This window comes from Saccopteryx bilineata, chromosome 3 (assembly GCF_036850765.1).
Source record: "Saccopteryx bilineata isolate mSacBil1 chromosome 3, mSacBil1_pri_phased_curated, whole genome shotgun sequence".
NCBI classification, from domain to species: domain Eukaryota; kingdom Metazoa; phylum Chordata; class Mammalia; order Chiroptera; family Emballonuridae; genus Saccopteryx; species Saccopteryx bilineata.
Genome location: NC_089492.1, coordinates 147,052,714 through 147,075,378, shown reverse-complemented (window position 1 = coordinate 147,075,378; position 22,665 = coordinate 147,052,714). Strand labels below are relative to the sequence as shown.

At 46.6% G+C, this 22,665-nt stretch overlaps 1 protein-coding gene across 3 annotated transcripts in view; it reads right to left on the bottom strand.

Annotated features, from left to right (window-relative positions):
• The window catches only part of MERTK (MER proto-oncogene, tyrosine kinase), a 128,212-nt gene that overhangs the window by 100,459 nt on the left and 5,088 nt on the right, over positions 1–22,665 (bottom strand). The window contains exon 2 of one of the 3 annotated variants that reach the window (XM_066267665.1): positions 16,824–16,951. The exons of the other annotated variants lie outside the window; for them this stretch is intronic. Coding sequence (XP_066123762.1) covers positions 16,824–16,951 — 128 coding nt within the window. The remainder of the gene's footprint in view (positions 1–16,823; positions 16,952–22,665) is intronic. 3 annotated transcript variants of the gene reach the window in all.

Genomic DNA, 22,665 nt, shown 5'->3' with positions numbered 1-22,665 from the left:
GATGTGAAACACTACAGAAGTTGCAATGGGCCAATTAGGTGAGAATAACTGCGTTGTTTAGCCAGTTTTTAAAACGTCCGGGGTTCCCCGCGGCAGACTGCACGCTCCGCAGTGAACCAAGGACGAAGTTTACTTGACGACGCCAATCACCCAGTTGATATTTTGGTTTCGTCAAACAAAATTATACTTAATAATTATTTACCGCAATTATTTAAGAATTGCATTTTTTGATAAATTTGGCACCGATATCTAGCATTGCATTTAAATGGCCCAGGGCGAAAGAGTTAAAGTCCTGTCGAGTTCATTTTCAAATTGCCCCCCTTAACTATTGAATTGCCCCTCTGTGGGGCGTGGGCCCCACGTTGGGAAACACTGGTTTAGGCTAATAATCAAATAGACCCGAGGCAGAATAACCAGACAATAACCAAATTTGACACATATATATGTATGTATGGAAACCCACCTACCTGAGAGAGTCAGGGACCCCACATGCACAAGAGGTTCAAAGACAGAAAGGGAACATGGACATGTAAGGTAACTTGAGCTAGGGATAAGATAAGGTGCCTTGGGGGCTTCCAAGGGCCATTGCAGGGTGATAAGCAAGCAGAACACATGTTTAGTAAATAGCGATGTGTCCTGCACAACAAACAGGTTAAAAAAGGTTGTGGCCAAGAATCTATTATTATTATGGGCAAGGCCCCTTAATTCAAGTTCTTCGAGGTAGTTAAGGGAGAGAAACTGAAGTCTAAAGGGAGCTAAAGTTGCCTTTAGCTTCAAATAATCCACATACCACAGAGGCACATCTTGGGATGACTCATTCTGAACTGCACACTCCCATCAAAAAAGAGTTTTTTGTGACTCATTCCACGTCCTTCATACCCAACTCAACAGCATGGTGGGAAGATGATGGCACCTGAGAGCATTTTCTATCTGCCCGGTCACAAGAATGTGCCACAAATATGGCCACCAGCATGGATGACTGCTACTGGTCACAAAGAGACCCATCCCTAGGTATGGGGCGGAGGATCCAAGTGCACGTATGTCACCAGCTACAGAATGACTTGAAGCATCTAGCAAAATGTTCACCAGCTGCAAAGGACCTAGAAAAATTTTCACTTACTCTGCCTCTCAAGTATTTCAAAAAATGTATGTTCCCAATGGTTGTACTTTTAGCTTTTTAATGGCACTTTTGGAGCATGTGTTCTATGCTGATTGCTATGTATTTAACATGTTGACCATGATTCTGGTGAGACAGGCAGGTAGGAGAGACACAGGCCTGGCATTCTGCAGGTAGTGACTGGGAGTGCACCGAGGCCCCCATCCCTGCTTGAGGGCTGTGCTTCCTGTTATCTTCAAGCTGTCATAGCCTCCTGGGTTCCCGAAATGTGCAGCGTAGGGTGGTCTCTGCCTAGAGTTGTGCCAGATTTAGTAAATAAGAATGCACGACACCAGACACAACTTTGGGACATGAACACACAATATATATAATATACAGATGATGTATTATAGAATTGTACACTTAAAAACTATATAATTTTATTAACCAATGTTGCTTCAATAAATTCAGTAAAAAAATTAAGAAATAAAACCGTCCTGGGCGATTGGCTCAGTGGTAGAACATCAGCCTGGCATGTAGATGTCCCAGGTTTGATTCCCAGTCAGGGAACACAGGAAAAGCAACCATCTGCTTCTCCATCTCTCCCCCTTCTCTCTCTCTCTCTCTCTCTCTCTCTCTCTCTCTCTCTTCCCCTCATGTAGCCATGGCTCGATTGGTTGCAGCCAGCTCATTGGTCTGGACGCTGAGGATGGCTCCGTGGAGCCTCCACCTCAGATGCTAAAAATAGCTCAGTTGTGAGCATGCCCTGAGATGGGCAGAGCATCCGCCCCAGGCAGGGGTTTCCACGTGGATCCAGGTCAGGGCACATGCTGGAGTCTGTCTCTCTATCTTCCCTCCTCTCTCTTGGAAAAAGAATAAAAAGAAAAAAAATGAAAAAAAACTAATAGGACAAACAAAATTAAAAAAATCCATGACACCCACCTGAACTTGAATTTCAGATTGATGGCAAGTAATTTTTAGCATAAGTATCCAGCTAAGCACTTATTTGGCTAATGGAGCTACAAGCAGATCTGGGCACAGAAGGATGGACCTGAATATGTATTTTATTCCTCTGGCCTCCTCTCTGCCTCCTCTGGACTGCACACATGCTTCAACTGAAGGCCACAACTCTGGTCACTGGGTCCTGTCCACATGACTTTCTCCCACACCAAGTCCATTCTCATGGCTGTTGCATTTGGAAATGCCTCAGGCTGAATGCCATGGTGGAGGAGAAGAGATTTCACTGGAAGGAGCCAGGAAAAACTCACTGCTTGTCCTTACACTGAGGTCTCAGTGGCTGCAGGATACAGGGCCCACTGCATGCTTCGGTGGAGGGCTATGTGGGTCAGCCCTGATCAGTCATCCGGACAGATGAGTGTATTAGGGCTGGCATGCTTGTTCCAGAGAGAGGGGGTCAGGGTGACTTGACTCACCAAGCCAGCCTGATGCACAAGTGTGGGCCTGTGCTTGTAGGAAGGGGAGGCGAACCCAGTACCTGGGTCCCATCCAGCTCCCATGTCTCTGATCTGAGGTGCTTTCTGCAGTAAAAAATGCTCTGGCTGTCAGTTTTGCCTTATACACTCTTTTTCTGCAGGCTTTGCAGCCCTCCCAGCCCACCTCTGCCTCTTCACTGGCAAACTGACTTCTGTCCTGCTAATTCACTAAGCTCCATGGCCTAGGAAGATGGGTTGTAATCAAATCACTATTTCTTCTTCTTTAATAACTATGTCCCTTTTACAGGAGGCAAAAAGTGGAGCAAAGAGAGCCAGCAAATACTTTCTTTGGTTTACTTTACTTGAAAACATTTGACCTCTCTAATTACAAAGATAAAACAGTCTGTTGTGGAAAATTCTAATATTTTTAGAAGCATGGAAAGTGTAAAATGAAACCTGTTTTGTAATCCCTACACTGAAAGCATAACTTCTATTTTATTTTATATTTTATTTTATTTTATTATTTTATTTTATTTTCTCCCCTCCCTCCCTCTATCCTTCCCTCCCTTTCTCTTCTGTTTTTCTTTTTTCTTTCTTTCCCTCCCTCCCTTCCTTCCTTTCATTGATTGCTTCTCATACTGGACTGGCCTTGACCAGGGTCTGTAGATAGGCACTGGGTCCACCCCCCCCCCCCTCTCCTGAGAGCCAGTGACCACCTTGCTCAAGCCAGTGATCATCGGATCATGTAGATGATCCATGCTCAAGCTGGTGAGTCTGCGCTCAAGCCAGCAACCTTGGGGTTTTGAACCTGGGTCCTCAGTGTCCCATGTTGACACTATCCACAGCACCACCAGCACTCGGGGAAACTTTCATATTCTACAAGCTGAGAGAACTGAACAAATTGAGCAAGGCCCCCATTCAGATGGAGTCACTGAAGTTGGGGAGCAGCTACACCCACCCTGTAATCACTATGAACAGTTTAAAAGATACCTAGTCTCCACAATTTGATCTGCCAAACTGTAGAATGATTTAATTGGCAACAAATATTTATGGTGCACCTCCTGGGACTCAGTGTTGCCATGAGAGTCTAATGGGCCACAGAAAGGCACCTGCCCAGGCAAGAGGGGCAGAGGGCCCCAGGATTAAAAGGGAAACAACATGGCTAACTGGGGGGAGGCTTCTCAGATCCCTCTCCATCCCAGATTTGCCAACCCTCCCAAGGGGGTGCTGAGCACCCCCCCTTTGTAACACCTGTGATCACCATTCAGTTCCTTCTCCCTGCTGGACCCACTGAAAGCCCTATGAACTTTCTCTCACACACCACACCCAGTTTAAGCAGGGGCTCAAACTATAAGTGTTGAATAAGCAAAGGCATGAATGAGGGGTTCCAAGGGCCAGATGTGGCAGGACAATGGAGAGAAAGAAGAGGTCCTCAGGTGGGGAATACCAATTCAGCTGTCAGATGGTGCTGCTGTGAGCCCTGAGTCGTGGCAGAGGCATGACTCCTAAAAGTTTTTTGCAGGTGGGGAGGAAGTCAGAGCTGTGCTGGATCAGGGCCCAGGAAGGAGGAGACCAGGAAGCGGAAAACCCGCTGGGAAGACCCTGAAGATCTAACTTCGAGAATAGTCAAAAAGAGGCAAGGTTGCAGGAGAGAGAAGAAGGGCTGACCACATCAGCCTTCTCTCCACTGTCACAATCTCACACAAGACAGGTCAGTCTGACCCAAACCCTGAAGAGGGATGTGTTCTAAGAGTACAGGGGAATTCTCAGGAATGGTCATTTGGCAGCTCTATCCTGGTTGCTGCTTGAGAATACAGGGTGTGAGGCTGCTTCAGGTCGTCTGGTCATAGTGAAGGTAGGGATGGAATAACTGGGCCCCCCAGGGCTGCCATTAGAAATAAAAGAAGTTATTGCTATGTCTGGGTCATAGTAAGTGCATAGTTATTGTTTGCCATTGTTTTCTCTTCTTATTATTAATCAGTAAAAAACCTGCCATGGCGGAGTCCATGAGAACTGCTGATCTGCAGGGTTGGTGAAGTTCACACTGGAGTTCCATGTATGTGTGTGTGTGTGTGTGGGGGGTTACTGTCCACATGGTCACCTGTGTGAAGGGTCCTTGAGAGTTGAATGAGTATGGATCATATGAAAAAAAGGAAAACGAAAGTCAATTCTAAAGTTTTGGAACCAAGGGCAATGATTGATTAGGAATTTCATCTTAAACTGCCATTTCTTCACTGTTCGGACTACTTCAATTGTAGGTAGCCCTCCCCCTTACTTTTCCTTCCAGCAGAGGAATACCTTAACATTACTTCAGGGGGAGTAAAGTAGGAGGAGGTCAGACCAAAAATCTAACAACTTTCCATTTTCATTAACTTGTTCTTGTTAACTCATCTTCAAGGTGACAAGAACAAATTTGGTGACAGCCGCCATTGTGCTGATAACGTTTAGTCAGTGTGCAAAATGCACGAAAACCCACCATCAGAGACTCTGTGAGAATTTGCTCCTTTCTACAAAGCACGTGGAAAAGTGGGCTGCCTCTGGCATTCACAAGAGACCTTCCCCTTTCCCCTCTCACCTTCTGCCAAGGGTGTTTCCTTGTGTGACCTGAATAGCAGATAAAGTAGAAACTTTAACTTAGAAGCAACCTTGGATAAGGGGCATCCCTCCAGGTCCAATGGCAGCTGTTCAGGTCTTCCAGTAGCTGGAGGCCAACTCTAAGGGACCATGCCCATCCAGTCCTGGAGTAACATGACAGAGCGCCCTGCCTCGTTCTTTTGGGTTCCCACTCATCTCTGAGCCCTTGACCAAATTCCGACGCCAGCTTCTTAAAGACAGATTGCATCTCCATCACATTCCTTCCGCCCATGTGGCATGAGTAGCAAATGTTTATTCATACAACAAAAAAATCAGTTACATATACTACCCACTGTTTCACTTGGCTTTGCCTTGTTCTTCTGAACAGATTTGTAGCTTTCCTGAAAGCTGGAGGTGGCATCCTCTGAATCAGCATTGTGCATGGAATGGAGCTGACATACAGGGAACGTCTGTGCAATAATTGGGAGTGAAGTGGGTGGTGTTCAGAACGGTGTGCCTGGGAAGAAAGGTGGTCCAGGCAACGACACTGCTCGGGGACTGTGCTGGGACTGCCTCTGAAGCAGCAGCACTTCCACCAACCACCAACAGCCACAGTGTGTCAGATGTTTAGGAACTTGGTCTGTTAGACTCAACACTGGTCAATTAGAGGCTGCTGGTAAAGAAACTATTCGTAGTGATGAACTCTCATATCCCAAATCCATGAATGTCTGCTGAGCACGCATGCTGGCAGGTGGGTTGGGGCAGTGTTGGCTGGTGGTTGGCCTATAGCTTTGCATTTTGACCCCCTTGTCATTCACACTGAGAGGTGCCCTCAGGGAAAGTACTTTAACCTGCTTGATCCCTGACCAGGATGATACGTCCTCGGTGGATGGAAGTGATGGGACATACAGGTCGCCCTCCCAGCACACTGTGCAGGTCCTGGCTGATGTGGGAGATAGTGTGGTGTCACCAAGGAGGTTTGTTTTAGACAAGGCACAGGGAACGGCAACACTGGAGCAGGACAGCTGCCAGCCACAAATGAGAGGAAAAAAAATAGACTTCTAGCCTGTGACCAAAGGGCTCTGGACTCTGAGAGACAGCTCTAGGTCTGGCATCTACACTCTCACCCAGCATGAGCTCCTTAGGTTCTCCTGAGGACTTGGATCTCAGGGAGAATACAAGAAGCGGCAGCTGCTGAACCCGTGGGTCCCAGAGTAGCAGATGCAGTGGCTGCACTAAAATCCCTCCTGGCCCTGGAGGACTGGGCAGCTGGAGAGCGCTGGCTGGCAGCCCAGCAGGTTCCCCTGCCCTCAGGTGTAGGTGCCCTCAGCCTGCTTTATGTTAACATCTAGGGAGTGGGGGGAGAAGGGCGGCACTGAAGCACCAGCCTGTGGGACCTCTGCCCTGCTCTTTCTGCCTGTTCCCAGATGGGCAGGGACATGAGCCCAGTAGTTGAACTCAGCTCCAACATCAGCAGGCTGGGGCGGGAAAGAGTGGGTCCCGCAGGGTGAGGAAGGAGTGTCCTTGAATTCCCGAGGTTTCGCTGCTTCCGCCCGTGGAGCATATGTGGGCAGGAAGCGGAAGATGACCTGGAGGTAGGCGCTGCCCAGTGCTCCCGGAGCCCACTGCCTGCCAGATGTTGCAATCCAGCTGCCCCTGCAGTGAAGAAGAGGTCCCTTCTGGAGTGGAAACATGGTTTACAGTAAGGCTATAGCCTCCAGAGTACAGTTTATGTCCCCACTCCTACCCCCAGGAGAGAGGACGCGCCTGGACTGGTGCCCTTCATTCTGGCCCATATTTGCTATTGCATCCTGTCCCTAGGCCACTTCTCTGTCACAGTTTAAGGACTCTCCCCCACCCAGATCACTGAAGCCAAACCCAGAACAAACAGAAAGTTTCTTGTAGTATTGTTTCACTTTACACGGAAGCCAAGAATTCTCCACCGATAAAGAGCAGAAACAATAATGAACGGGAAGAAACTTGAAAACAAAAAAATAACTTTATCCTGAAATCCCATGACCAAGTAGTAAACGGCAAACAACTTCTGAAGTGACTGCACTCAGCCACCTAGAGTTAGTGGGAAAGGAATGGTGGGCTGCATGTGCCTGTGGGGTCACAGCTGTCAGGTGGGGGCTGCCCGTGAGAGCTGCTAAGATCTGCACAGTGCGGCAGTGAGCTGGAGATAAAACACGGTCCCGGCATCAGAAGTCTCCACACAAGCCCCAGCAGGCTCAGGGCAGCCAGATAAAAATCAGGATGCCCCAGTCTCGTCTGCATTTCAGATAAACAACGACTCTTTGCAGAAATAGCTCCCGGGGAGTGAGTGCACAGGCAGAGGAAGTATGGATCTGGGGGTGCTCTCCCAATTCCCAAGTAGACACACACTAGCTCAAAAAAGAGAGCAAAGTCTCACCTGGGTTTCTCCTTGGGCCTCGTGCATACATTTCAGCAGTGGGAGCCCCAAAGGCTCCCAAAGGCTTTAGGCAGTCCCTTATCATAACTTTCAGCCTAGACCCCCATTTTGATGAGCATTTGACGTTTTCTTCGTAGAATTATGTTGCAGAAAAAGCACCCAAGCAGGCCGCAGCCCCATTCTTTCCATAGGGGCACCAACACAACCAGAGCAGAGTTCTAGAACTTGATCAACACCCACCTCCACACTCTACCACGCTCTCAAACCAACAGAACACCAGTGTCTCCAGGGAAGGTTTCAAAGCTCGGAAGCCTGGGCTTCACCCACAGCTGGAGTTCATTAGCCAGGGGTACAGCTGGGTATCAGGATTTTAGGAAATCTCTTCTAGTGACTCTCACATGTCACCAGGACCAGATATCCTGCTCTACAGAATAAATCGAATCACCTTGATTACAGTGCTCCTGAGGGTCCGGCCCAAGATTCCCCATGCAGAAGACCCAGGTTGGAATGCAGCTAGCCTGGGAATGTGTGAGTACAAGAACTTGGGGGCAGAGGGGCGAGGTGTAGCCCCAGCTCAGCCCCACTGAGACCGAGGACCTTGTACAGCCACCTGTTCATCTGACTTTCAGTCTCCTCATTATAGTCAGACAGGTGACACCTACTTGTCTCAGGTGAGAGCAGAAGACTGCACACAAAACACTGTGCACAGCGCTTGTCACGCAAAAATGGCAGTTACTATTTCATAACGTGAAACACCCATCTGTCTTATTTCAAAGGTGCCACTAGTCATGCATGAACCATCAATGCCAACCATATGGAACCAATTATGCCTTACTATTCAGTCCCTTGCAGTGAAACTGGAATATATGTTTCCTTAGCCAAGGGCTTCCCTTCTCTTTCTCCTTTGGCAGCACACCAAGTGTCAGAGAAAGGCACTGGAGGAATACTTTCTGGCCAAGGTCCTGCAGCAGCTACCCCACTGAATGTCTGAGACTGGCTCTCCTCGAGGGCCAGACAAGGCTTTCCCAAGACCCAGGAACAACTCTCAGACTCCAAGTTTATTTTCTCCACAACCATCCTCAAACACATATCCCCCATCTCACCAATAACTAAATTCATCCCCTGCTCTAGACAATGAATTCAATCATCTGATTATAGCACTCTGGAAGGTCCGATGACCCTATTTTTTCTTTATTTTAAGTTGATCAACCTTAGAGAGACAGAGAGAGAGGGAGAGACGGAGAACCAACCATTCACTTGCAGTTCCAACTACGCTGTGCATTCATTGGTTGCTTCCTGTATGTGCCCTGACCAGGGATCAAACCTGCCACCTTGGTGTTTCAGGACGACACTCTAACCAATAGAGTTAACTGGCCAGGGCTAAAATATCATTCTTTTAAAGAAAAAAATACTTGTTTTTAAAATGTGACTATCTCGGCTTGACCTGTGGTGGCGCAGTGGATAAAGTGTCAACCTGGAAACGCTGAGGTTGCCGGTTCAAAACCCTGGGCTTGCCTGGTCAAGGTACAGATGGGAGTTGATGCTTCCTGCTCCTCCCCCCTTCTCTCTCTCTCTCTATCCCTTCTCTATAATGAATAAATAAAATCTTTAAAAATAAATAAATAAATAAATAAATAAAAATAGAAAAAATAAAAATAAAATGTGACTATCTCTAGAAGACTGGACACCTTAGCAAGAATAGTTTGGCCCTGGCCGGTTGGCTCAGCGGTAGAGTGTCGGCCTGGCGTGCGGGCGACCCGGGTTCGATTCCCGGCCAGGGCACATAGGAGAAGCGCCCATTTGCTTCTCTACCCCCCCTCCTCTCTGTCTCAGGCGCTGGGGATGGCTCCTTGGCCTCTGCCCCAGGCGCTAAAGTGGCTCTGGTCACAACAGAACGACGCCCCGGAGGGGCAGAGCATCGCCCCCTGGTGGGCAGAGCGTCGCCCCTGGTGGGCGTGCTGGGTGGATCCCGGTCGGGCGCATGTGGGAGTCTGTCTGACTGTCTCTCCCTGTTTCCAGCTTCAGAAAAATACAAAAAAAAAAAAAGAGAATAGTTTGTCCTTCCTAAGTAACAGAGGACAAAGAAAACAGATGTATTTTTCCCAGTTCCTCCCACAAAAACATCGGACATTATATATAAAACAAACACTTTTTAAAAAACCCTAACAAATAGAGAGAAGGCAGACTGACTAAGAACCTCAGAAGCCAAGAACACCATAAAGATAATTTCCCTGGGTTCCCCTTTCCCCTGGCGTCCCAATATGGAAATGGTAATGGGCAAAACCCAAAAATCTTACTAACAAGCAAGCAAGCAAGCAAGCAAACAAACAAAAAACAAGTCTGTTCTCACTAGACCAGGAAGGGGGCAGCTCAACAAGACAAAAGACTTCCAGACAATAAATGCTGTCCTCCCGGCAAAACACCTATGGCCCCATCCCCACCAAGGCCGGCAAAGGTACAGTGAGGAGCCTGGACCTCACTCTTACCAGGCTTGAAAGAAGCGTCAACAGTTACACTGTGGTATCAGAGGGCCACATGGACAGTTGGGACATTCAGTCCAACAACAGTAGAATACACATTCTTTCTAAATGATAATGAAATATAAACCACGATAAACTACTTCTGGGACATAAAGCACATTTCAACAAACTTAAAAGAATTGAAATCATACATTTTGTGTTTTTTACCACAATGAAAATAATAAGAACTTAATAACAGAAAGGTAACAGAAAATTCTCCAAATCTCAGCAAACTAAACTTCTAAATAATCTACAGCTCAAAGAGGAAGTCTCAAGGGAAATGAAAAACAAAACAAAACAAAACGCTGAACTGAATCAAACTTTGTGGGACACAGTTAACCCAGTGCCGAGAAGAAAATGTATTCTGTAATCTAAACTCAGGACACGAGGAAAGATGAGCAAAACAAACCCAAAGTAAGCAGATGAGAGAAAAAAATGTAAGAAATGAAATTAAAAAGACACAAATAGAAAAACTCAATGAAATAAAGAGCTGGTTGTTTGAAAAGATCAATAAATCACTAATGAAACAGATAAAAAAATAGAAGACACAAAATACTAATATTGAGAGTGAAACAGGGAATATCAATATATATACTCTGTAGACTTCAAAAGAATAATAATTAGATACCATGAACAACTCTAAACATAAACTTGACAACAAAGAAATGGACTAATTCCTCAAAATACACAAAGCACCACAACTCACCAAGTATGAAATCGATCATTTGAATAGCCCAGTAGCTATTAAGGAAATTTAATTCATAATTTAAAGAACTCCCAAAAACAAATTTCCAGGTCAAAAGGTTTCATTGGAGAATTACACAAAAAGAAGAATTAATATAAATTCCACAAAATCTCTTCTAGAAACAAAAAGAGGAGGTCTTTTCCCAATATATTTTATAAAGCTAGTTTGACCTGATACTAAAACTACACAAACACAGTACAGGCAAAGAAAACTACAGATCAACATCCTTCATGATTACTGATGCAAAGAAGAAAAAAAAATCCTTGTCTGATCAGTGGGGGTACAGTGAATAAAGTGTTGACCCAGAATGCTGAGGCCAGCAGTTTAAAACCCCAAGGCCACTGGCTCTGAGAACAGGCTCCTCAGCACAGGGTCGCTGGCTTGAGTGGGGAATCATCCACATGATCCCAAAGCTCACCAGCTTGAGCCCAAGTCAGTGGTCGAACAAGGGGACACTGGCACAGCTCCGGTCAAAGCACATAAGAGAAGCTCAATGCACAACTCAAGTGAAAGCAACTATGATTTGATGCCTCTCACTCTCACTCTCCTTCCCTGCCTCTCTCTCTCTATCTATCTAAAAAATAAATCCTTAACAAATCATTAGAAAATAGAATATGGCAACATACAAGAAGAACTGTATGTCAAGACTAAGTGGAATTTATTCCATGTATACAAAGTTGTTTTAATATCTGAAAATCAATCAGTGTCATCCACTATATTATACAGGCTAAAGAAAAAAGAAACCATGACCATATTGGTTATAAAACAAAATTCAACATTCATGATTTAGGAAGAAGACTCTAAGAAAAATAGGAATAAATTAGAACTTCTTCAACTTGATAAAGTGCATCTACACATACCAACAGCTGCCATCATATATTATGATGAAAAACTAAATTCTTTCCCCCTTTAATTAGGGGAACATAGTGCTGAAAGTTCTACCCAATGCAATAAAGCAAGAAAAGCTTAAAGCATTGGAAACAATAAAAAGAAAAGAAATAGAAATAAAAATAAAAGTCACTGTAGATTATCTGCACAGAAAACTCCACAGAATTGACAAAAATAATATTCCTTAGAACTAATAAATAATTTCATCAAGGTCACAGGATACAAGATAAACAAACAAAAATTACTTAACTTCTATATACTAAGCAATAAATAGATAAGACATCAAAGTTGAATACGCCAATACCATTTACAGTCACTCACAAATAATAAAACAATTAGGTATTGATTTAACAAAGCACACACAGAACTCATCCTGAAATCTTCAAAGCACTTATAGGAGAAATGAAATAAGATCTACCGTATTTCCTCATGTATAAGATGCTCCCACGTATAAGATGCACCTTAATTTGGGGGCCAGAAATTTGAAAAAAAAGTTTATTACATACAGTTATTGAACTCAAGTTTAATTCATCATAAAATTTATACAACTCCTCATCACTGTCAAAACTTCCATCCATTAGCTTGTCCTCATCTGTGTCTGATGACGAATCACTGTCTTCCTATATTACCTAGTTCTCAATTCCATCTATGGCATCTGAAACGACATACTTCTTAAGTGACTTGACAACGATCTCAATCTTGATATTATCCCAGTGTCTTTTCACCCAGGTAAAAAATTCTCCTATAGTTGGTTTCTTTGCTCTTCCTGATGGTGTCAAATTGTCCCCAGAAGACTTCATCCACTGGTTCCATTCTTCTCTCAGGGCAGCTTTGAAGGGTTTGTTAATGCTGATATCAAATGGTTGGAGCTGGGATGTCAAGCCTCCAGGTAGGATGGCAAGTTTTGTTTTTTGCTCTGCAGCAATCTTCTCTGTTTTTTTTATGTGTGCCCTGAACAGATCAAGCACAATTAGTGCAGGTTTGCATACGAACCCACCTGGTCTCCTTCTCCAAACTTTCTCAAACCATATCTTCATCCAATCCTGATCCATCCAACCCTTGTCATGAACGTGGACAATCACTGCTCTAGGAATGTCTTCTTTTGACATTGTTTTGTGTTTGAAAATCAGCAAAGGAGGCAGCTGGTTCTATCAGCACAACAAGCTAGAACAACTGTATAATGGCTCTTTTCATGTCCACTTGTCTTTACAGTTACAGTTTTCACTCCCTTCTTATCAATAGTTCTGGTACTTGGGACATCAAATTGAAGGGAGACTTTGTTCATATTTGCAATCTGTCCCAACTCAAACTGATGTATCTTCCCACATTGAATGACAAAACAAAGCCATTCAAGGACCTTCTACTCACAGCTTTCAGGCATCTTTTGGGCAAGTCTGGTGCGTGTACGCATGCTTAGTCCATTCCGTTTCATGAACCTGAAGCACCAATTTTGTCCTCCTTTGAAATCAGTAACTTCTCTTTCATCAGCAATTCTTCTTGCCTCATACTGAACCATTTTTGTGGACACAGAAATTCCAATTGTCCTTTGCTCTTCAATCCGTATCTTCAATTCTCTCTCTAAATCAGGCCATTTTGCTGACTTGCTTCCCTGGCCATCTTCTTTCTTTTTTTTTTTTTTTTTTTGTATTTTTCTGAAGCTGGAAACGGGGAGGCAGTCAGGCAGACTCCCGCATTCGCCCGACCAGGATCCACCCGTCACACCCACCAGGGGGCGATGCTCTGCCCATCTGGGGCATCGCTCTGTCGAGAACAGAGCCACTCTAGCGCCTGGGGCTGAGGCCAAGGAGCCATCCCCAGCGCCCGGGCCATCTTTTGCTCCAATGGAGCCTCGGCTGCGGGAGGGGAAGAGGGAGAAAGAGAGCAAGGAGAGGGGGAGGGGTGGAGAAGCAGATGGGTGCTTCTCCTGTGTGCCCTGGCCGGGAATCGAACCCGGGACCTCTGCACACCAGGCCGACGCTCTACCACCGAGCCAACTGGCCATGGCCCTGGCCATCTTCTGATGTGGCCTTTTCAGTAGGATTTCTTCTTCCTCGTAGCCAGACTCAGATTGATTTCTCAGTTGGAGGAGGACCAAACTTATGTTCAACAGCACAATTTCCATTCACTTTTGACTCTGCATCACTTTTAACTTGAATTTAACACTGTACAAAAATCTTTTCTGATCCATTTCTGGGCAAAACATGGCAAAATGTAACCTACCGTAATGTACCGGTAACAAGTGCGCAACAGTGAGCACAAGGACAAGCTTGAAAAAGCGGGAAATTCAAGTTAAAAAATCTACAGTGAGCACAAAAACAAGCATGAAAAGGTGTGAATGCAAGTAAAAAAATCTACAACCACTGTATAAGACACACTCAGTTTTTAGACTCCAAATTTTTTGAAAAATGGTGAGTCATATACATGGGGATATACAGTAAATAAATGGAGATATACTGTGTTCATAAATTGAAAAACTCAATATAGTAAAGTCATCAATTCTCCTCCATGTGATATACACAGATTGTGGTGTAATAAAAATGTGTATATTTGTTTTTTGACCCCAGTTCCTGGCATAAAGCTCCTAAAACCCTTGAAATTTCCCGAGTGATAGAAATGTCCTTTCTTATTTATAATGAGCCCCCTTGGAATACATTTGAGAACATGCCGATGAGGTGTGCTGTAATATTTTGCTTCCCTCATTCTTTGCCCTCACCACAGGCTTGCGTGCACTCACACATGCCAGGTTCACAAAATTTCTGGGTAGTTAAGATCACTCTCTAAGGCAGTGGTAGTCAACCTGGTCCCTACCACCCACTAGTGGGCGTTCCAGTTTTCATGGTGGGTGGTAGCAGAGCAACCAAAGTATAAATAAAAGGAGAGATTTAAATATAGTAAGTTGTTTTATAAAGATTTATTCTGCCAAACTTAGCAAAAATCCAACATAAAGTACTTGGTAAGTAATTATTATTATATGCTTTAACTTGCTGTAACTGCTTTATAAATTTTATAAAGTAAAGTTACTTCCCTACTTTATAAATCACCATTACTGTGGAACTGGTGGGCAGTTAGAAAATTTTACTACTAACAGAGATACAAAAGTGGGCTGTAGGTATAAAAAGGTTGACTAGCCCTGCTCTAAGGCATGGATTTGCATCAAGCTGCCCATAGGCAGCTGAACCTAGACGCATTTGCCCCAGGCCCCTCCCTCACACTTTAAGCTGTTGTGCTAAGAATTCACTTGACCCTCGCTCCAGCTTCCATGATATTGCTTGTTGGGCACCACTTTTGGCATCCAAGAAAATGCCAGCATGTTCAGGAGGGGTTAATTGCAGCCCAGGGAACCTGAGAATGTGAAGCTGTGACAGGTCGCACTCTGAATCTGGGCAAAATACCTAACGAGGGGGATGGCTTGCCCAGCATCAAGGGACCTGTGCAATGAGGTACCTGGAGGGCAGACATTTGTTCTTGGGCCACTGAAGGATGGTGACAGACATCTAAAGCCATCCCACTGTGATAGAGCCCGATCTGGTCTGATCTGGGAAGCAAAGCAGGGTCGGCCCTGGTTACAACTTAGATTGGGAGACTGCCTCTGAATGCCCAGTGCTGTTGAATTTTGCCTCCCTTATTTCTTTTTTATTTTTATTTTTTTACCCTTGCCATAGACTCCAGTGTCCTCACACAAGCTGGGGTCACACCTCTTTGAGGTGGTCATGGTAACCTCACAGGGTCTGGCTGTACACTGAGCTGCTGCCTAGGCAACAGAACCCAGCCCCACTAACCTCCAGCCCCAACTCCGCCCATAGAAGTGCTGTGCTAAGGAGAACCCTGACCCTTGCTCCAGCATTTCCCAACAGGCTTGGTGGGGCCCCTGTTTGGCCCTCAGATGAAATGCCCAGACGCTCAGGAGCAGCTTTTCGCAGCCCGCTGCAACCGGTGGAGGTGACATTGTGATTCTCGGTAATCTGTGCGAGAGAAGATGCCTAATAGGGGACTGGCGCTCACAGGCAGCAAAAGGGCTTAGAGGTGAGGGTCCTGGAGAGCGGACATTTCTTCTTGGGCCGCTGGGAGCCCACTGTCAGGTATCTAAATCCGTAACACCCAGAGAGCGCCCAACCTCGCATGATCTCAGAAGCTAAGCAGGGTCAGCCCTGGTGAGTTCTTGGATGCAAGACAGCATGAATGTTATCTAAGTATTTTATAACAATATTTGAGTATAAAGAAAAAGGGTAGGTGAGAAAGACAAAACATAAGAGTAAAAAGAAAAAGTCAGGCCTCTATGTTTACTGGTTGGTACACCAGATACCAAGAGTAGGATCCCTCCGAGTGGCTCCCATGAGAGATCTCCACCTTTCTTCTACCTGTTGGTCCTAAAATCATAAGGACACTTGGCTAGAGAAACCGTCCAGCCTGCAGTTGACACCCTTGTCCAAGACTTGCCACCCTCCCTGGATAAATGTAACTATATTATTCCAATCCTCGGTGCCAAGTGCTGAGGGGGAAGGTCTGTGAGGCCTCCACCTCCCCCAGGAATCAATGCACTGGGTCTGTGGTGAGTGACGACATGTGAACCACAAAGGCTGATCCACAGGCCTTGGGTGGGACGGCTCACCTGTGTGGTGAAAAAGCTTCTGACTGACTTTCTCCCCATCCTCCAAGCTAACATCAAAATGGGCTAACGTCAAAAACAGAATGAGGCCCTGGCCGGTTGGCTCAGTGGTAGAGCGTCGGCCTGGCGTGCAGAAGTCCCGGGTTCGATTCCCGGCCAGGACACACAGGAGAAGCGCCCATCTGCTTCTCCACCGCTCCTTCTCTCCTTCCTCTCTGTCTCTCGCTTCCCCTCCCACAGCCGAGGCTCCATTGGAGCAGAGATGGCCCGGGCGCTGGGGATGGCTCCTTGGCTCTGCCCCAGGAGCTAGAGTGGCTCTGGTCATAACAGAGAGACACCCCAGAGGCACAGAGCATCGCCCCCTGGTGGGCATAGCATCGCCCCCCTGGTGGGCGTGCCGGGTGGATCCCGGTCAGGCGCATGCGGGAGTCTGTCTGACTGTCTCTCCCCGTTTCCAGCTTCAGTAAAATACAAAAAAACAAACAAACAAACAAAAAAACCACCCAGAATGAGAACATACATCTCTAGACTCCTGTAAGGCAGGTTCACCTTGGATTTGGGCAGACAGTAAAGGAACTGCGGAGCCGGAAAGCCTCAGGTCATTCCTGTTTATTAGATTCTCACAAAGGCGGGCAAGCAAACAGGCGGAGGAAAACCTCTTCTTGTGGCAGCTCCCTCTGTAAGCAAATAGGAAAAGCACCCTTCACCGTGCTGGGCAAGCGATCGGCCTCTAGGGAAAGTACTTGTAGCCCTACACGGGCTACATACACACACACAGCTTTTTGCCACGTGCTCACATACTAATCATGCAAAGTACAAGCAAGCAAGCCTAACACAGCCATTTTCCCTACATTCCCCCCTTTAGGGTTGCTCCCCTGACAATCTATGCAACAGATACCTTCCACATGGTCCCTGTGAGAGGAGTAAGGTACATTACATAAACAGAAACTATAGCAACAGCACAAGCTATACCAAAAATGTATACAATAATTATAATGGTGCCTTTCACAATGTCTCCCTGAGCACTCCGCCCAGGGAATCAATTGGAGGCCTACCTCTAACTCCCTACCCCACAATGTCAACAAGGCCAACCATCACAGGTGGGGGGCCTGTACAGTCCAGGGCCACGTCCATTGAAAAAAGTGTCCTTGGTGCATCTCTGCAACTAGATGAGAGCAGCTGCCTGGAGCAGGACGTTGCTCCATAGGTGGCACGCGCCCCTATCACGGTCTCTCATTCTGTCCACAAGCAGCGTGTCCATCAAGCAAGGGAGCCGATGCCCCTATCTTGTCACAGATCCTGCTTTAACCATTCATTATACTCTTCAGTGATCAGTCCACGATAGACAGCCCAGCTATCTGTGCAAATCACCAAAGCTGAAGGTTCATTACAGGCCACTGGCCATACAGCTCTTTATTAACAGACCTCAGCACCTTTCCATAAGCACTCTTGTCTGTTGCCACAAACCCCATCCAAACCCTCAGCAAGCTCACAGGGCCTAGAGGGGTTAAATACATTCAAGGTTTGTTCCCTTACCTGTTGCCATAGGAACATATTATCTACTAAGGCCAACACCTGCTACATATTAGAAGGGGAGCAGTGGCCTGACCTGTCGTGGCGCAGTGGATAAAGCAACGACCTGGAAATGCTGAGGTTGCCGGTTCGAAACACTGGGCTTGCCTGGTCAAGGCACATATGGGAGTTGATGCTTCCAGCTCACCCCCCTTCTCTCTCTCTGTCTCTCCTCTCTCTCTCTCTCTTTCTGTCTCTCCCTCTCCTCTCTTAAATGAGTAAGTAAAAATAAAATAAAATAAAAAGAAGGGGAGCAGTGGATTGCCAATTTCACATGGGGCCCCTGCCAGCCTGCATTAGACAGATCTCTCAGCCATCCCCCTACTCAAACTGAAACAATAGATCTTGGGGATCCTCCTCTCCCTCAACTGTCTCCACCACTTAATCTTGCAGCCATGGTGTGCAATTGTCAGCCATTTTCTTGGCGTTGCCGGGGCTGTCTGCCTTCCCTGCATTTTCAGCGTCTGGAACCTCTGTTCTGGCTTAAACTGCCACCAAAGCTCTTATAGGACTCTATTGCACCTGCCATCTAATTTCTCTTTATCTGCTCTGGCTGTAATCCAATCTACCCACATCTATGTTCAGGTAAACTTTACCGGCCTATTTCTTCTCCTAGTTGGGCGGGCAGCCCAGGGAGCAGCCAGTACACCAATATGGTGCCATGCTGCTTCCACCTCCCCCAAATCTGACACCGTCCAGGTAACAGTGTTGATGGGCTGCCCCACATAGGGGCTCAAGATAGCCCCTGCTAACCCAAAAAGGACCAATGGAGTTCTAGAGGATAAGATCCCTCATCCTTGCCGTAAATACTGCCTCATCTGGCCCACAGGACCTCAGGTTGAAAGCAGCATTCTTCATACCTAGTTCCCAGAGGACCTACTGCAACTCAGTATATGACTGCCATCGACCCCCAGCCCCTGGCAAGTCTCCAGCATCCTGCCAGATCATACATATGGCAGCCCTCACCCATTCTAATAGGGTATGATTTCTTGGGTTGTCATGGCAATACTGAAGATGCTGCCTCAAGTGGTAATGTGGCTAATTTCTGTATCTCTGCTCTGGAAGCACAATACCATCCACCCCTATGTCTCACAACCGCAACAACCAAGCTGCCAGAGACTCGGTGAGATTTTGCCTGAATTTTATCCCTAACACCGTCAACTTTGTCCAGGCATAGGACTGGACCACAGAGTGCTCCACTACTTGCAGAGGGCGTTTGTGCCTGCCCCTAAGGCACTTTCTGCTGCTGGGTGACCATCAGCTGGTTTCTGACTGCTGATGGCAGTCTCAGTCCAAACCTCCTCCTCCTTCTCCTCAGAGGATTTGGAAACAACTACTACCGCCAACTCAGAGCCACTCCGCCGGCACAAATGCAGCCCTGCTTCAGCAACCGCTTCAGCTGCTGAGGCTGCCGGCTCTCAGCCTGAAACTGAAACTGGAGCTCTTGAACTCACAGCTGTTTCTCTAACTGTGCTGCCAGCATTCAGCTTCTAGAGCAAACTGGAATACTAGCCTTGCAGCTACTGTTCTGGCTCCTGCCACTGTTCCTGCTCAGTCTCTGGCTTCCACTGGAGCTCTTGAACTCACACAGCCTCTCACAGAGCTTTCAGTTTATTCTCGCTGGGCTGTAAAAAACACCCAGCTTACATTCTCAACAGGGTAGCCAAGAAAACCACATGCTCAAGAACTCCTCTATCCCACTCCTTAAGGGTGTTGGTGGCTCCATACCGATCTGATCCGAATCCTGCCCACTACACTGTAATGCTGGTGGTCGAGGCCAGGCAGGTTTACGTTGGATTCAGGCAGATAGTAGAGGTACTACAGAGCCAGAAAGCTTTGAGTTTTCCCTTTTATTAGATACTCGCAATGGTGGGCGAGCAAACAGGCAGTGGAAAACCCCTTCTCATAGTGTCCAAGAAGTGATCCACCTCTAGGAAAAGTATCTGTAGCCTTATACAGGCCACACACACACACACACACACACACACACACGTATCTTTCTGCCACATGCTCGTATACTAATCATGCAAAGTCCAAGGGAACAAGCCTAACACAGCTGTTTTCCCTACAGCTCCAAAAGTGGTTATCTTTTTTGATTTTTTTGAGAGGAGGGGAGATAATGAGACAGACCCCTGCATCTACCCCAACTGGGAAACACTTGGCAACTCCTGTCTAGGGCCGATGCTTGAATCAAGTGAACTATCATCAGCACCTGAGACTGATGCTCGGACCAATCGAGCTATTTAAGCACCCGGGGCAAACCCTTGAACCAACTGTGCCACTGCCTTCAGAAAGAAAAAGGGAGAGGAGGAGAGGGAAGGGAAGAGAAGCAGATGGTCACTTCTCCTGTTGCCCTGACAGGGAATCAAACCTGAAACATCCATACGCTTCTACCTCCTGAGCCAACCAGCCAGGGCCAGTGGTTACTTTTTTAAATTTGATTTATTAATTTTTAGAGGGAGGGAGAGAGAGAGAGAGAGAAAGGAGGGAAGATGTAGCAAGCACCACTCGTACTAGTTGTTTCCTGTACGTGCCTGGACCAGGCAAGCCCAAGGTTTTGAACCGGTGACCTCAGTGTTCCAGGTCAACACTTTATCCTCTGTGCCACCACATGTCAGGCCACTTTTTCAAACTAATGCTTCAGACTTAATGCTAATCCTAATTGAAGCAGGATAGTAAAAAGCTAGAAAAACTCCTTGGGAAGTGGAATGGAGGACCTGAGACAGAAAGCTGAACAGAGAGGCCAAGCAATTTACAATATGATACAGGAGGCCACCTCCCTAGAAATAACATCTAGGCCTCACTTATAGTTCAGCTCCAGGCCCAGAGAAGCAGTAAAAGCAGGTGGGGAATGCCTCGTGCCTTTCCCTCTCCTCCCTCCTTCCCCCACAGGTGTGCATCTCCTAAACTTCAAGGGTCCCCATAGATTTGCAGCCAGGGGAGAAATGGGCAGCAGCAGCTCGGTCAGGGCTAATCCCCTGAACTAGTCTCCAAGGCGCCCTTTCCTCTGACTTCCCAGTGGAGGCTCATTTCTTTCCCTTAAGTTTTCTATGGAGCCAAACCAGCCCCACCTAGTCTCTCTCTTGCTGCTTCTTCTATTCTAGGCCCTTCCTTATTTCACTGTCCCCAGATTAATACATGTACTCTCAAAATCACCTGGATTCGTGTTGTGAAATCGTTCTTGCATGAAGTCAAGAACTGGCCTATCCAAAGGACCACCAGGTCCCCTTTCTGATAACGTAATAAGCTTCTTTTTGTTTCTTTGTTTGCTCTAAACTTTCAAAGAACATTGTTTTCATCACAAATCTGCAAATTATGTGCCAGCGCTGTGAAAGGTTTACAGGCTGTCTCCCCTTCCTGTGTAGGAAACCCAAGTGGAAACCCATCTGCAGGAGCGGTCACAGTGGGAGCTGTGAATATGGACCGGAGGGCTGTGTATGCGGTCAGTGGTCACTCCTGACAGGAAACCCTTGTCAATGAGTCTGGGTCCCTGTTCTAACATTCTGAACCAACACAGCCTGTTCTGACTTATAACAATGGTCATTTTCTAAAACCACGAGTCCAGTCTACTAGAATCTTTAACAAGTCCTAAGGCTTAAAACAACAAAGCAATCCCTTCTCTGCAATAAACCAGGCTTTCTTCTCTTGTGTCTCACAGAGGCAAGACTGCAGCTAAGGCAAAGTCTGAGGTGTTTACTGTTTCTGAACGTGAGGTAACTAGAAACCCCCTCAGAGGGGATCGGTCCCATTTGCTGACTGCCAAGTGCCAACCTGAGACCACAGTCCTGAGCATGGGCCCCTCCTGGAGGGAGCCAGTGCAGGCACTACCCGTGACCACACCTTGCTGGAGCCTTAGATGGCTCCACAGATGCTATGGAGCACCTTTGAAAAGACTAAGAAACACCCAAAGAATAAGACTAGTGACTGAGTACAAGGAGAAACACAACACCATAAAAACCCTACACACTGAGATATGAAACAGGTTTCCTCTAAGGTAAGTCTCTCAAATGGTTTTAGCTTTTGGTGTAAAAACTTTCTTATATGACTTTATCCAAACATAATGTCAACATCTGTTTCTTTCCATTTCTCGCCCCCCACCCCTGCCACCCCAAGATTCACAGATAATTCATTTTACCACAGAGTGAAGAAAGCCAAACTGACAGTGGATAAAATGGCAAAAGGTGAAATAAAATGCTTTAGAATTAAGTGTAGGTTTTTCTCATTGACACGTTGAGGACACAGTCACCCATTCTTTATCACTTTCTAACTCGGGACCTGAGATCGGGCCCACCGAGTCATGCAGTGTAGCAGAGACTGAGAGAGGGAATGACACAGCCGCCAGAAGGAGGGGCTACCCAGCTGTGCAGTCTCACTGAAGTGGGAAGACTAGGGTCTTGGCTGCAGTCAAGAATCTTCCACATGTGAAGTTCCACAGCCATGGTTCCAGCAAAGCCAGGTCAGGCCTCCTTGGAGGGACAAAGTGGGGGTTAGCGGGTCCCCTCAGGACTCCAGCCCAAGATCCTAATAGGATTCCCAACCCTTGCCAGGCCGGAGGTAAGGAGACTGAAACAAAGAAGGGGTAAAGAGAGGGAACAGGTTCCCTTCTGGTCAGGGGTCAGCAAATGCCCAGAGTGCGAGAGGGAGGGTCAGGGCTTCCTCAGGCACATATGGAAGCTGGCTCACACCTGCAACCAACAGAAAGTATACGGGCAAGAGAGCGCCTGGGCTCATGAACACCGGGCATACACACACACCAACCGGCACACGCACAGTGGGCATGTGCATACCAGGCACAAACACTGGGCACAAAAACACCAGG